General features: G+C 39.3%; 1 protein-coding gene across 1 annotated transcript in view; it reads right to left on the reverse strand.

Moving 5' to 3' along the window:
- Nucleotides 1-591: 591 nt before the first annotated feature.
- Nucleotides 592-12,361, reverse strand: part of CNOT6 (CCR4-NOT transcription complex subunit 6) — a 51,919-nt gene continuing 40,149 nt past the window's right edge. Inside the window, exons 10-13 of the mRNA XM_074960355.1 lie at nt 11,945-12,099; nt 10,548-10,778; nt 8,270-8,472; nt 592-5,325 (exon numbers count right to left, since the gene is read on the reverse strand). Of these exons, the coding sequence (XP_074816456.1) occupies nt 5,113-5,325; nt 8,270-8,472; nt 10,548-10,778; nt 11,945-12,099 (802 nt within the window). The 3' untranslated portion in view covers nt 592-5,112. The remainder of the gene's footprint in view (nt 5,326-8,269; nt 8,473-10,547; nt 10,779-11,944; nt 12,100-12,361) is intronic.

Consider the following 12,361-nt stretch of genomic DNA (forward strand, 5'->3'; position numbering starts at 1 on the left):
GAAAGAGTACCTGTCCCCCGCTTACCTTATCAGTTGCATGTCTATGACTTGCATGCACTGTACCTCTCCTGCATCTGAGTATACACCAGGAGAGTACCAAGACTGCTTGCACAAACCTGTTGCATGAATCTCTGCCACTGACAGGCTGCGCCTGCATCTGATTCTGCCTTGGAACCTGCATATGGGATCTGTTTGTATGTGAAGGCCTAAGGGAAACTGCCTGGTTAAAATTCTCATTCATAGCACCAAAACCTTGCAAACTGTACAGGATCAGTGGCTGGAGCATATCGTATTTTGGGCAATTTGCTGCTCTTTCTGACGACACTATCACTCATGTTTCAGGCTTAAAATAGAGAAGTTTAGTGGTACTGCTGCTTGAGGCCACCCCATGCAAAAACAAAAACAAAAACAAAACAAAAAACCAACCCAAACTACAAACAACTCTTCTACTGGTGAACACTTTTGCCCCCGGCTATGCCGAGGGGCTCGGGATGGAGAGAGGAAACCAAAAGCAGAAATGGGTCTGCGGTCACTGTAGCAGTAGAGACAGGGACTCAATGTTTACAAAAATTCTTTATTCCTACTGTACTTGGCTGACAGACATATCTCTGTAGTTCTTTCATATTCTACAGTTTACTGCATTCCTGGCCTAATCTGTCTTGTTTAAATCTGAACTGTCTTAAACTGGCATGGTGTTCAGATAAGGGGTTGTGGTGCAGCCTCTCAGAGTCAGGAGCAAGCTTCAGAGTGCAGATCTGGAGACGAACTTCCACAAAGTCTGCAGGCGTCAGTATTCATGGCTTTGATTTGTGAATCTCCGAAGTAGATGATGTGAATCAGTGTCTAGCTTGCAGTTAGAATACAAAAGGTCTCCACAGGATTGTAAAGTTTCCTGTACGTCAGTTTTGTGTTTAAACTATTTTAAATTTACTTTAACTATTCACACAACTTTATGAAGCATTTAGAAATAAAAATGTTAAATATAAATTACACTGCAAAAAGGTTTGAAACAGATATTGAATTTATTGGTCAGCTATGAGTAGGAAAATACATTGGTAAAGAAAAAAAGAAGACCCTGTATATAAATATAATACTAGCTAGTTAAAATTTGACCAAGAAGAAAGTTCCACTGAAGAGAACAGTAAAAGCCCTTGTTTACCATCAGACCATATTCAGTTTCCCCCTTTATCTTATTAAAGAGCTGCCTATTGACAAATGCAACATTCTTTGAGCTTAGTGCAGATAATGTGCTGGTTTTTGTTAAATGAATGGTAAACAAGAGTTAGTCCAGTGCATTACACTTTATACAGAAGTACTGTGAATAAAGACTAAGATATTCTGTTTTAGACACTACTTAAACATACCAAGACACTTAAGTGTTAAAATTTATGCAAACAAAAAAGAATAGCAGTTAACATATACTAAAAATACTGTGTCAGGCTGGATGAAAGAAGACTCTACTTAAGCAGTAAATTGAAATATTCATAAGTTTTACAGTGTGATTTGTTTCTTTTAAATGGTGTTGTAATTATTTTGTCTTTGATGTACGGTTTTGAGTTTTTTTTGCTGCATGGCTAAAATGCAAATTTGACACCTTAAGCTACTTTTCTAAGCTTACATCCTAGATGAAATTACACAATCTCTTTTGTTAGAATTAGACCCGACATGTATGCCACAGTATTCTGAACTTAAAATCAGTTTTACTGTCAAAATGCTAGCCATTTTTAAAGTTGTTGAAGCCACCAACGGGACAAAATAATTACAAACATTCTCCTAGTGGTTTTTCTTTGCCTACTTCTGATATATGTTAAAGTTGCAATCTGTATATCAATGTTTTGTATTTGTTTCCACTTCTTTAAAGTATACCCCCAAATTAAATTTAGATGCACAGAATTTTTTTGTACGTGTAAATAATTACCAAAGTAATGGCAGACCATACTTGAGGTTTTCATCAAATGGTAAAAAAAGATGGCCCCAAAATATCTGGTCTAACTTGAATGAAACACCTCAACCTAATGGTCTATGATTTTTATGTTATGTACTTTTACAACAGCAACACTGAAGGTACATTATGGCAACATCTAAAGCCACCTTAAATAAAAGTATTGCCACTAACCATTTTATGTCAGAGTTTATGATGCAAAGATGTTGCATTTTGTAAATAAAGATAGTTTATTGCATTATTTTGTTTATGTTGCAATTGAAAACTGAGAAGTTTGAGTGAGATTTGTTTAACACAGGAAAATATTTCTTTTAAATTTGTTTAATGAAGTTTACATCAGTCCAGTATTGGTGCATCTGATCTTTTCCTATATGTTAAAAAATTTCTCCTTCGGTAGGCTTCAGAGTCACAGCTATTAGGGATGTCTACATGTTCAATGCTGCAACGGCACAGCTGTACCAATGCAGCTGCGCCACTGCAGCATGTCTGGTGAAGACGCTGAAACCAATGGGAAAGAGCTCTCCCATCGGTATAATAAAACCACCTCCGCGAATGGCAGAAGCTAATGACAGTGCTGTGCACATGAGCACTTATGTCGGTGTAACTTATGTCACTTGGGGGGTGGTTTATTCACACCCGAGCGATATAAATTATGCCAAATATGCTGTAGTGTCTGACAAGACCCACTGAAGTCAATAGGAGTCTCTTCACTACATTCAGTGGGCTTTAGATCAGACAATACAGGATTACTCTAAAAGATGGAGAAAAGTCGTTCAAACTGACCCATAGATTGCAGTGTGTCCAGAGAAGAACAATTGTGTCTTCAACACACAAAGGGCCATAATGTTTTAATAGGCTGCCATAAATTCAAATATATTTAAAAGACTACCAAATACAGGTGAAACGGTATTGTGTAAAGCTCAAACCTTTTGAATCTAACAAGTGCACTCAAGCTCCAGCATGTATTAAAGTAAATTATTTCCCAGAAATACAAAATGAGTAAGTGCTTCCCTTCCCCTTCCGTAAAGCTTTCTGGACCTATTATATAATCCAGATTAGGAAAAAAATAGGTTTGTTCAGTTTGACAAGCTAAATTGGCTCATCATCACTGGAAATTGTCATGATGCACATTACCAACACATTGTTAAGGAAACATGAGTAAAACACCTTTTATTCACACTTTACAAAAAACAAAATAAAAAAACAAACAGAAAAAAATAACACTAAGCATTAAATCTACTACATCAATACTACCAGCATTTCAATGTACTGATTATAAATTGGACATGTTTGGTGTTTGCACAACTAAAAAACAAAACAACAAAATCAGGTCCCAGACAAGGATTCAAGATCAAGACTTTTCCTACTGAAATTTAAAATACACATTTTGTAGATCAGAACAATTTATAATTTTACTTCTATTTTAAAACAGAATGGTTTTAGCACATTTAAGTGCTGACAATTTTCTCTTCATAAAATTTTGAATCATTATTACCTAACTCATTCTCTATACAAAAATTTATAATATTCAGAAATTGCTCGTAATGCTCAGTGTCCTTTTGCTTCCCTGCCTGCAGTTGAAACAAAAGCAGTTAGACCAAGCTTCCTCTCTCTCAATTAATTACATTGATTTTTGAAAGTGTATTAGTTAAGGAGGAGTGGATAAATTCTCCCTTTTATAAGTCCAAGTTAAATTTATTAGCTGTTTTATACTTGGCTTTATGACATTAAATGGCACTATGAAGGTATACTATTTAACTTTAGTCTTACCTGACACTTTAAAATATGACTTGGTCACTTTAAAAATGATCTGAAGAATTATCTTAGGGACCTATACTGAAAATGCATCTAATTTACACTGCTTCATAAACAGAAAATGTAATTTTTTTCTTCAAGGAATGATACTGTCTCTGAGACTGAGGAACACACTTAAACTGAAAAGGATTCACATGATAGTATTTCTCTGTGAAAAAAATAGCACTGTGCGATGACACTGAAAGAAGCAGTGCTTAGGTATTAGAAGCTAGGAACTGGGTACCCATAATCTGAACATGTTCAAAAAGTGTGTATTCAATGCTTCAAGAGGAAATAAAGATGCCACAGCTTATACAAAAGTATCTTCATAAAATTTTCACAAGTGTTAACATTATTTAAAAAATATAAAAGAGGGCGCACAGATTTTCTCTGCATGCACAGGCAGTGCTAGGTGAGAACAAATTTAAGCAGGCACAGTGCAGATAGGACAAACAGCCTTTAAAATAAAAAGAAGCTGTACACAAGCATCCCTAATTTTACTTAAAAAATCAGAGATAAAAATATTAGAATGCACACACATCAACAATAACTTTCAGTCCATACAGACCTACTCATCATTCACTGCTTAGTTTGTCTGTTCTGTGAAAACCTTATGGTTTTTCTTTTTTAAATCAAAAAGACAAATGCATGTATTTAGTTAAGAAATTTGCCAATATTTTACAGATTTAGATTTAAAAAGCAATGTTCTCAACTGAAAATAAAAGTAGTACAAAAGGGCTAACAAAACCCTAACAAGTGCAAATCATTAGCAGAGAAAACCTGTTGCAACTTCTTTTACAAGCTGGCCTTTATAACACATGAAAACAGATAAAAATTTAGCCTTAGTTTACAATACAATCATTTTCCAAATCTGATTTTTTTAAAGTACAAAATCTCATAAATCAGGTCTTCTGTTGTTCATATACAATCAATAAAGGCTAAATTCAAATTCTATATTTTACAAGCAAGTCTGAAAAAGGAGGGAGTGAAGTACGGAAGAATGTTCTTGATGTTACTACTGGCCTCAAAAAAGTAGTGCTACAGATATCTGTGCAAAGAGAATATACTGTACAACAATTCTCTATTTCAAGGCATGAATGTGTTATGTTGGATAGAAGAAGAAACAGGACGATTAATTGTAACAAATTAAAGAAAAGTGCATATGCACCAATTCCTGTCTAACAGTATATAAGGTATATTGGGCTCAGAATTGTGTCTGTTGATAGCACCTGGCTTTTACTATGTCTTTATCAAATAATTAGATTTAAAATTAAGATCAATAAGAAAAAATCCCTGTTGGCCATACCTCACTCCTCTATATTCAGATTTTACAATTTTACAAGTTAGATTGAGGTTGCCCTCTAAGTTGTACTTGACTACCTCCTGCCAGGGAGATGGATTCCATTTACCGGGGGCAGGAAAGGCAGCAAAAGCTCCAGTTGTGCAAAAAGTGAGAAGTGGTCCGAAGGGATGAGTGGGTGTGGACAGCCACTTATATTGTTCTCTATTAACCAATGATGATCCAAAGGTCCAAGAATGCCAAGTATATTTAGCTGAGGTTTAGAGTAGAAGATGTAGTCAATAATACCCTGAAATAGGAGGGGAAAAGAAGTGTCTTAGTGCACCATCCTTTGGCCAAATGCCTTTTCAAAGACAACATTTAAGTATAGTATTACAGATACCTTTTCAGCTACTTATTTGAAGCCAAATAGCTAGGAAGTGGCACTACTTCCTCCCTGTGGTACAGTTTGTTCCACTACTTTGGTCTCCCCTTTATGGTCTGTTCTAAGAGTTGCCTATTATGGGTCAGGGAAGACTAGTGTCTACTGGGACCTCGGTCACTTCTCCTCTCCTCTTTGTGGTAATTTCACTTCAGACATCCCCCATCCACTTGTTTAAGAGGGACTTCAGAACGGTTACAGATCTAGAGGTGACCGTAGTCACTGAGGAGACTACTCTTCTCCTTCCTTGCTCTTGCAGACTGCATTTTAAAACACTAAATTGGGAACAGCCACCTTATGAGGAGGGTCTTGGAACTGACACTGTGCAGTCTTCAGTGCAGTTTTGCCATAATGTGTTGTGACAATCAGTATGTTGGAGAGAGAGGTTAGCTACCTCTTATTAAATGTTTTAAGACATTGAGAATGACTATTGCTACTGGCTCTTCATTATTTACATTTGGCATTAAGAGCTAAATACAGGTCTCATTAACATCAACAACAAAACTCCTTTTGACGTTAGTGGGACCAGAATTTAGTGATAACTAAATTAAAGATCGAACAATTATTAGTCATTGCTCTGCTATTCCAATTCAAATTCAGAATAATGTTTCCAGTTATCCACCATTAGCCAAATATTACAATTAGATACCTGATACCTCCCCTATAGCATCAAGGGCTTCTAATTTCTCTCTAGAATATTATCAAATATCTTTTGATTAGAGGTAATACACTGGTGTCAAGCTATTTTCTATAACAAGTATTTTGTTCTTAATTTGTCTCAAAGACAATTGTTCTTATGGTCTCTAGGTAAAATTGCAGTCATATTCAAAGCAGGGAAACAATGCAGCCTAATGCTGGGAATCATTAGGAAAGGGACAGATAATAAAACAGAAAATATCATATTGCCTCTATATAAATCCATGGTACGCCCACATCTCCAATACTGCGTGCAGATCTGGTCGCCCCATCTCAAAAAAGATATATTGGAATTGAAAAAAGCGCAGAAAATGACAAAAAATGATTAGAGATATGGAACACCATCCATATGAGGAGAGATTATTAAGACTGGGACTTTTCAGCTTGGAAAAAAGATGGCTAAGTGTGGGAATATGATAGTCTATCAAATCATGACTGGGGTGGAGAAAGTAAATAAAGAAGCGTTATTTACTCCTCATGAGACAAGAGCTAGGGGTCACCAAATGAAATTAATAGGCGGCAGGTTTAAAACAAATAAAAGGCAGTATTTCGTCACACAACACACAGTCAACCTGTGGAACTCTTTGCCAGAGGATGTTGTGAAGGCCAAGACTATAACAGGGTTCAAAAAAGAAAGAGATAAATTCATGGTGGATAGGTCCATCAATGGCTATTAGCCAGGATGGGCAGGGATGCAAAACCATGCTCTGAAGTGTCCCTAGCCTCTGTTTGCCAGAAGCTGGGAATGGGTGACAGGGGCTAGATCACTTGATGAATACCTGTTCTGTTCATTCCCTCTAAAGCACCTGGCATTGGCCACTGTTGGAAGACAGGATACTGGGCTAGATGGACCACTGGTCTGACCCAGTATGGCCGTTCTTATGTTTCTTATCGCCAAGGAAACACATCCCTTAAACCATATAAGGGAATGGTATTAGTTAAAAATGATACTTACTAATTACTGTCACCATTTCTCCATGAATTGTTAGGAGCAAGGCAAGGAAGATACCAGAAAGCCCAAATGCTCAACCACAAATTCTTCATTTTGTTAGGGGTAAGGTATTGCTGTTGGCTCTACTCCAAGAGCGGAGAAACTTAAAAAGGCTTGTATGTAAAACACTCAATAATGCTCAACTAGAGGGCCTCAAGCCACATCAGATTTGAAGAGAGAGAGAGAGAGAACCATCTTTGCTTTCCCTGAGTAAGGAAGTGTTGATAATTTTCCACATTGCAACGAAGCAGGGGAACAATGCAGAGCAGTGGGCAGTTATTTAATAACACTGTTTCATTCAGAAGCTTAACACCCCATGTTCTCCTTTTAGTTAGTTGGGATAATTAAAAATATGTCACATAATACCCTAAGGGTGCTTCCTGTTTCTAAAAAAAGAACAAACATCCAAGACCCAAGACACCATTATTACCTTGCAAATAGGAAACACTAATCGTGATTTATAGTATGACGAAAGAATTAGTGCTCTCTGGTTTACTGTATTTTTAAATGTAAATTTGTAAAACTAACCATTAGAGGCGGCAACCCCAGGGAGGCCGGAGGGTTCGTGGCTATTCCCACTCCAAGCCACCACACCCCGTGATCTGGGGCTGTTGGACCCCCTGGAATATCGGCCCTGCAGCCCACTCCACTCCCACTCCCCACCCCCACCCCCGCTCTTCCTCCAAGGACCAGGGCTTGGTGGTGCCACTCTGTTTCTGCCTGGATGCCATCATCAGGACCAACAAGGTAATGGCCAGGCCCGACCTGAGCACCTGCCCAGCACTGGCGGCTCCCAAGCCCTTCTGTTGTTCCCTGGCAAGGGGTGCCTGTGAGGCATGCGAGGGTGGGTGATGGGGGCAGGGATGCCAAGTGACCATCTCAAGGCACTCAGCAGGCTACTGAGGCAGAGGGTGTCAGGGGGGCTAGCTCTGGCATCTTCCTGGCCCCTTTGTCCTATAGCTGGCCCTGGTTCCTGCTAAGGAGAGGGACTGTGCACTCCCCATAGGGCCCCTCTCCCTGACAGACTTGTGTGAACAGTAGGCCGCAGTGCCTATTGCACCTGCAAAGGTGGGCCTCAGGGAAAAAAAGTTTGGGAACCCTGCTATAACATAGCAAAATTCTCACCTTAAAGTCAAATGTGTAATTTGTGTAAGGCATTAGGCCATTCTCATAGGCACTCTTCAACTTGAAACCATGCGTAATCCTTCCATTCGTTGTTCCATTTTTTCCATTACAACTGAAGTTGGTAAGACTTTCATTGTATCTCAGTTCCTTAAAATCTTTATGATTTGTTTCCACCCCACCAGTGCTCAAATATTCAACAACACCTATTAAGAGGGGCATGGAGGGGAAAAAAAAGGTACCAACTTATGCATTTAGTTAATAGGTTTATGTAAACAAACTGCTATTTTCATTCATGATTGCGTCTGGACCTTAAACAAGCAACAAGTTAAATACATACAGTCACTATGACTTTTATAACATATTCAAAGACTTTCTATATTAGTGCCATGCCATTCACTAAGAGCAAGTATCAGTCAAGTAAAGGCACACTCTTTGATAGAAGAGTCTACAAGATTAAATAAGATCCTAGATGATGGAAAAAAGTCAAAGAACATCAGCAAAGGCAATGAGCAGCTTCCTCTCACCTCCACCTTCTGTTGGTGCTCAAACTCCAGCCCTGCTTCACCACTGAAACTAGCCCTGGTGCAGCTTCTCAGCCTGCTCCTCAGCACTCACTAATCAGACTGATGATACAACTAGGTTATCCTCAAAGTGAGGGGAATGACTTTTTTCTGAAGACAGATTGAAAATAGGTCTGAAAGCTTGATGCCAATTGACATATTACATCTGGAGATTTGGGACTCTGCTCCAAGGCAGATATTTGGCCCCATCTTTGTTCCTGCTCGAGGTAAGCACTACTTGTTGCATTAGCCATTTTGGCAAGGATACCCTCCTTGCCTTCCCTAGCCGCACTGGATCAGGTTCACAGAGGTGCTCAGCACCTATAGCTCCCACCAATTTCCACTGGAGTTGTGGATCCTGAGCACCTTCAGAGAAAGTCAGGCTTATTAATGACTGGCCCCTGCCCACGGAAAGGAGAACAGGAGGGAAGAAAGATTCCTTAGGCACTTTTCCTTGCGTGTGTATCTCCCGAAGGTCAGACAGAATCTCACCCATAAAACATTAACTAAAAAGAGTGCAAGGATCAGAGGGTGTCCTTAAGGTTGGGAAAAACCCTATACATTAGCAAGTAGCAGAAAGGAAGGGTCCAATACTATCATGCATTTGCTAGCATGTGCATTGTACATGAAGTATCTGAAGGTTTATATTTCAATGGTTCTGGAATACTTAAGCAGCAGAAAGTAGGGTTCTGTGGAGATTATTTTAAGCAGGAGAAATCTCTCACTTTTAAAGTGTTGTATTGCTATGGGCAACATAATAAAGCTTTCAATTAAAGGTAAGAGATATTTATTACCCTACAGTCAATGAGGTCACAGATCAAATAACTCCTGAGGGAATTCTGTGCCAAAAAATTAAAATTCTGCATACAATATTTTAAAATGGTGGGGCTCAGTGGGTCCAGGGGGGCTCGGTGTGGAGAGGTCTGGATACACAGGAGTTGGGCAGACGGGAGCCGGTCCCCGTACAGTGACCCCTCTCTCCACAGCTGAAGATGATGGGGGCAGGAAGGCTGGAGGTGAAGCCGGGGGAGGTTTCTGGGAGTGGATCTGACCCAGCCCTGGCCCTGGCCACTCCGTGCAAGGGAAGTGCACTCTTTCTCTATCCCCAGCCCACCTGGGACTAGCAGCTGAACCCAGAACAGGGGAGGAGCCATCAGCAAGGCATCCCCAGCCCCAGGTGCAGGGGTGGTGGGAGGGTGTGGTGAGGCTCAGTGGGATGGGGGTTAGGGTGCAGTGGGCTCAGTGGGGGTGGGAAGGGTTGGGGAGGTCTGGATGCACGGGAGTTGGACAGACAGGGGGTGGGTCTGACCTGGCACCAGTCGGGGTGTCTCAAGCCCCCTTCACCCGCACAGTGATTTACCTTTCTGCTGTCTGCTCAGGGTGCCTGAAACCACACACCTGTGCTGCTGGGGAGGGACATGTGACCGCTTTTGTGGCTTCCCTTTGCTTTCCCATCATTTTCTGTGGGGATGCAAAGAAATCTGCAGGGGGACATGAATTCCGCGTACGTGCAGTGGCGCAGAATCCCTCCAGGACTATAATGGAGTAGTTTTATCATTTCTTGACTCCCTACTATCCACGATACTTTTTTATCTTAAAATCTCAAGCATCTTACGTTTTTACACGGAAAATATTTTCTTTTAAAAAGGAAGACCTTTGAATTTCAATTCATACATCTCTTACATTTTGTTCTAAAAAAGTAAACTTGTTGTTCTTACCAGAATCTGGCAGAGAATTGAGATCTGCACACAGTACAAGTGGAATGGTTCCAAGTTCTCCCGAAAGTCCAGGTTTGAGGCTACGAGAGGCTTTATCAATAATGTTCTTTACTTCAGAGAGGAACATCATAGTCTGAACCAGCTTCACATCAGAATACTCAGGGTCCCAGTGCATATGTGCATTAGCTACAAGAACTAGCTGCTTCTCCATCCCAAGTTGTGGCTTTCCAGCTAAAATTGGAAGTGAAGTATTTACAGTTGCTGTGTCTGCAACAGATTCAGCTAATGACTACTAGATGGCTTGTATTATAAGCCAAAAATGATTTTTAAGAAGTGACAGATTTTAAACAGGGCTGATGCTAAGTTTGGCCAACCTTAAAACAGAATCGTGAGGGGGGAAAATGTCACTGGAAGGGATTTTTAAAGTTGTAAGCTAAACCTATTTCTTTATTGCCAAGAAATGAAGAGGGTTTCCTTTATTGGTTGTGCAACCGCAATTAAACTGGTTACAGCTGCTTCCAACACCGGGATAACATCAGATTAAAAAGGACCAAAACCCAAGAATGAGATGGTACAATTAAATACTGTGAGTTTGAAAATGCCATTACTTGTATATAGTCATGTTGAAAACCAACGCACAGTATATTTTTAAAATTAGAGTTTTTTCTCCATTCTTTGCAATACTGTCCAAGTAATCACCACACCCTGATTAGCAAAATCAGTCTAGTATTTTAAGAATTATGTTTTTTAACTCAGCAATTTCACATATGCACATTACAAACCTTTTATCCCCCTGCAAGCGCACATTAAAAGGCATGTTTGTTTATGCCTTTGTTAATAAAAGTTTACTATAATAGGGAAAATAAAGCACTATAGGCTAAATAGGGCCACACCGAGACATTTCCAAGGTCAGTTGAGGGCTCAACTTTTCTGAGAATTCCAGGGCAAGAGCATGTGGAATTTATAAGCACTACATGACAGAGAACTACCAAGCTACAGAGTATTATGCAGATGATCAAGAAATTTACAACCACCTGTGGCTAGTTCAATGGCACTTTATATTTTTCCAGCCAGATACACCAAGTTAATTTCCCCTCTTGTCCTCAATTCTTCAGCTTTCTCTTTATAAAAAAAATGAGTGGGGGGGAATCCAATTTTTAAAAACCATGCATCATCCAAACATTCGATTTAGCATTTGCCATTTCAATTTTTCCCCCCAAATTCTATTTTAAGTGAAGTTTGCCCCAAAAATTTCAGCACACAATTGTAGATATGGTGTTTATTTGTGGAATGTTGTTTTCCATTCTCTAGTGCACTGAAACAAAATTTTCATTTGTATTGGAGACTGTAACATATTGTATCACAATCCTGTCAAAAAAATGGATTAAATTACTTACGTGACATTTCTATTAATTCCTTTCGCAGCTCCAGCAACACAGCAACTCCAATGTTATCTTTTGTCATAACTCTGTTCAGCATCGCTTCAGACCCTTCTGAGTTTGCCATAGCTAGTTGATTGAACTCAACAGTATGTTTCTGAACTAAGATGAATCTGAAACAACAACATTGTGTGGTTTCTTAACTTGTCTTATGACAAAGGAAATACTATAGCTTCTTCCTCATTTTAATTAAAACTTGTTAGAGGATATAAGTAAACTAAGTTACAAGAATCTCAGCCAGTCACATTACTGCTTTAGAAAAATGCAGAGCTGAAGTCGGAGAATATAATTTCATTAGCTATTTTTATCTGCACTCCATCTTAAACAGATTTAAATTAACCCCTCCTTCCCAAAATCCACACTTCCCATATCCTT

Source organism: Natator depressus, chromosome 8 (genome assembly GCF_965152275.1).
Source record: "Natator depressus isolate rNatDep1 chromosome 8, rNatDep2.hap1, whole genome shotgun sequence".
NCBI classification, from domain to species: Eukaryota; Metazoa; Chordata; order Testudines; family Cheloniidae; genus Natator; species Natator depressus.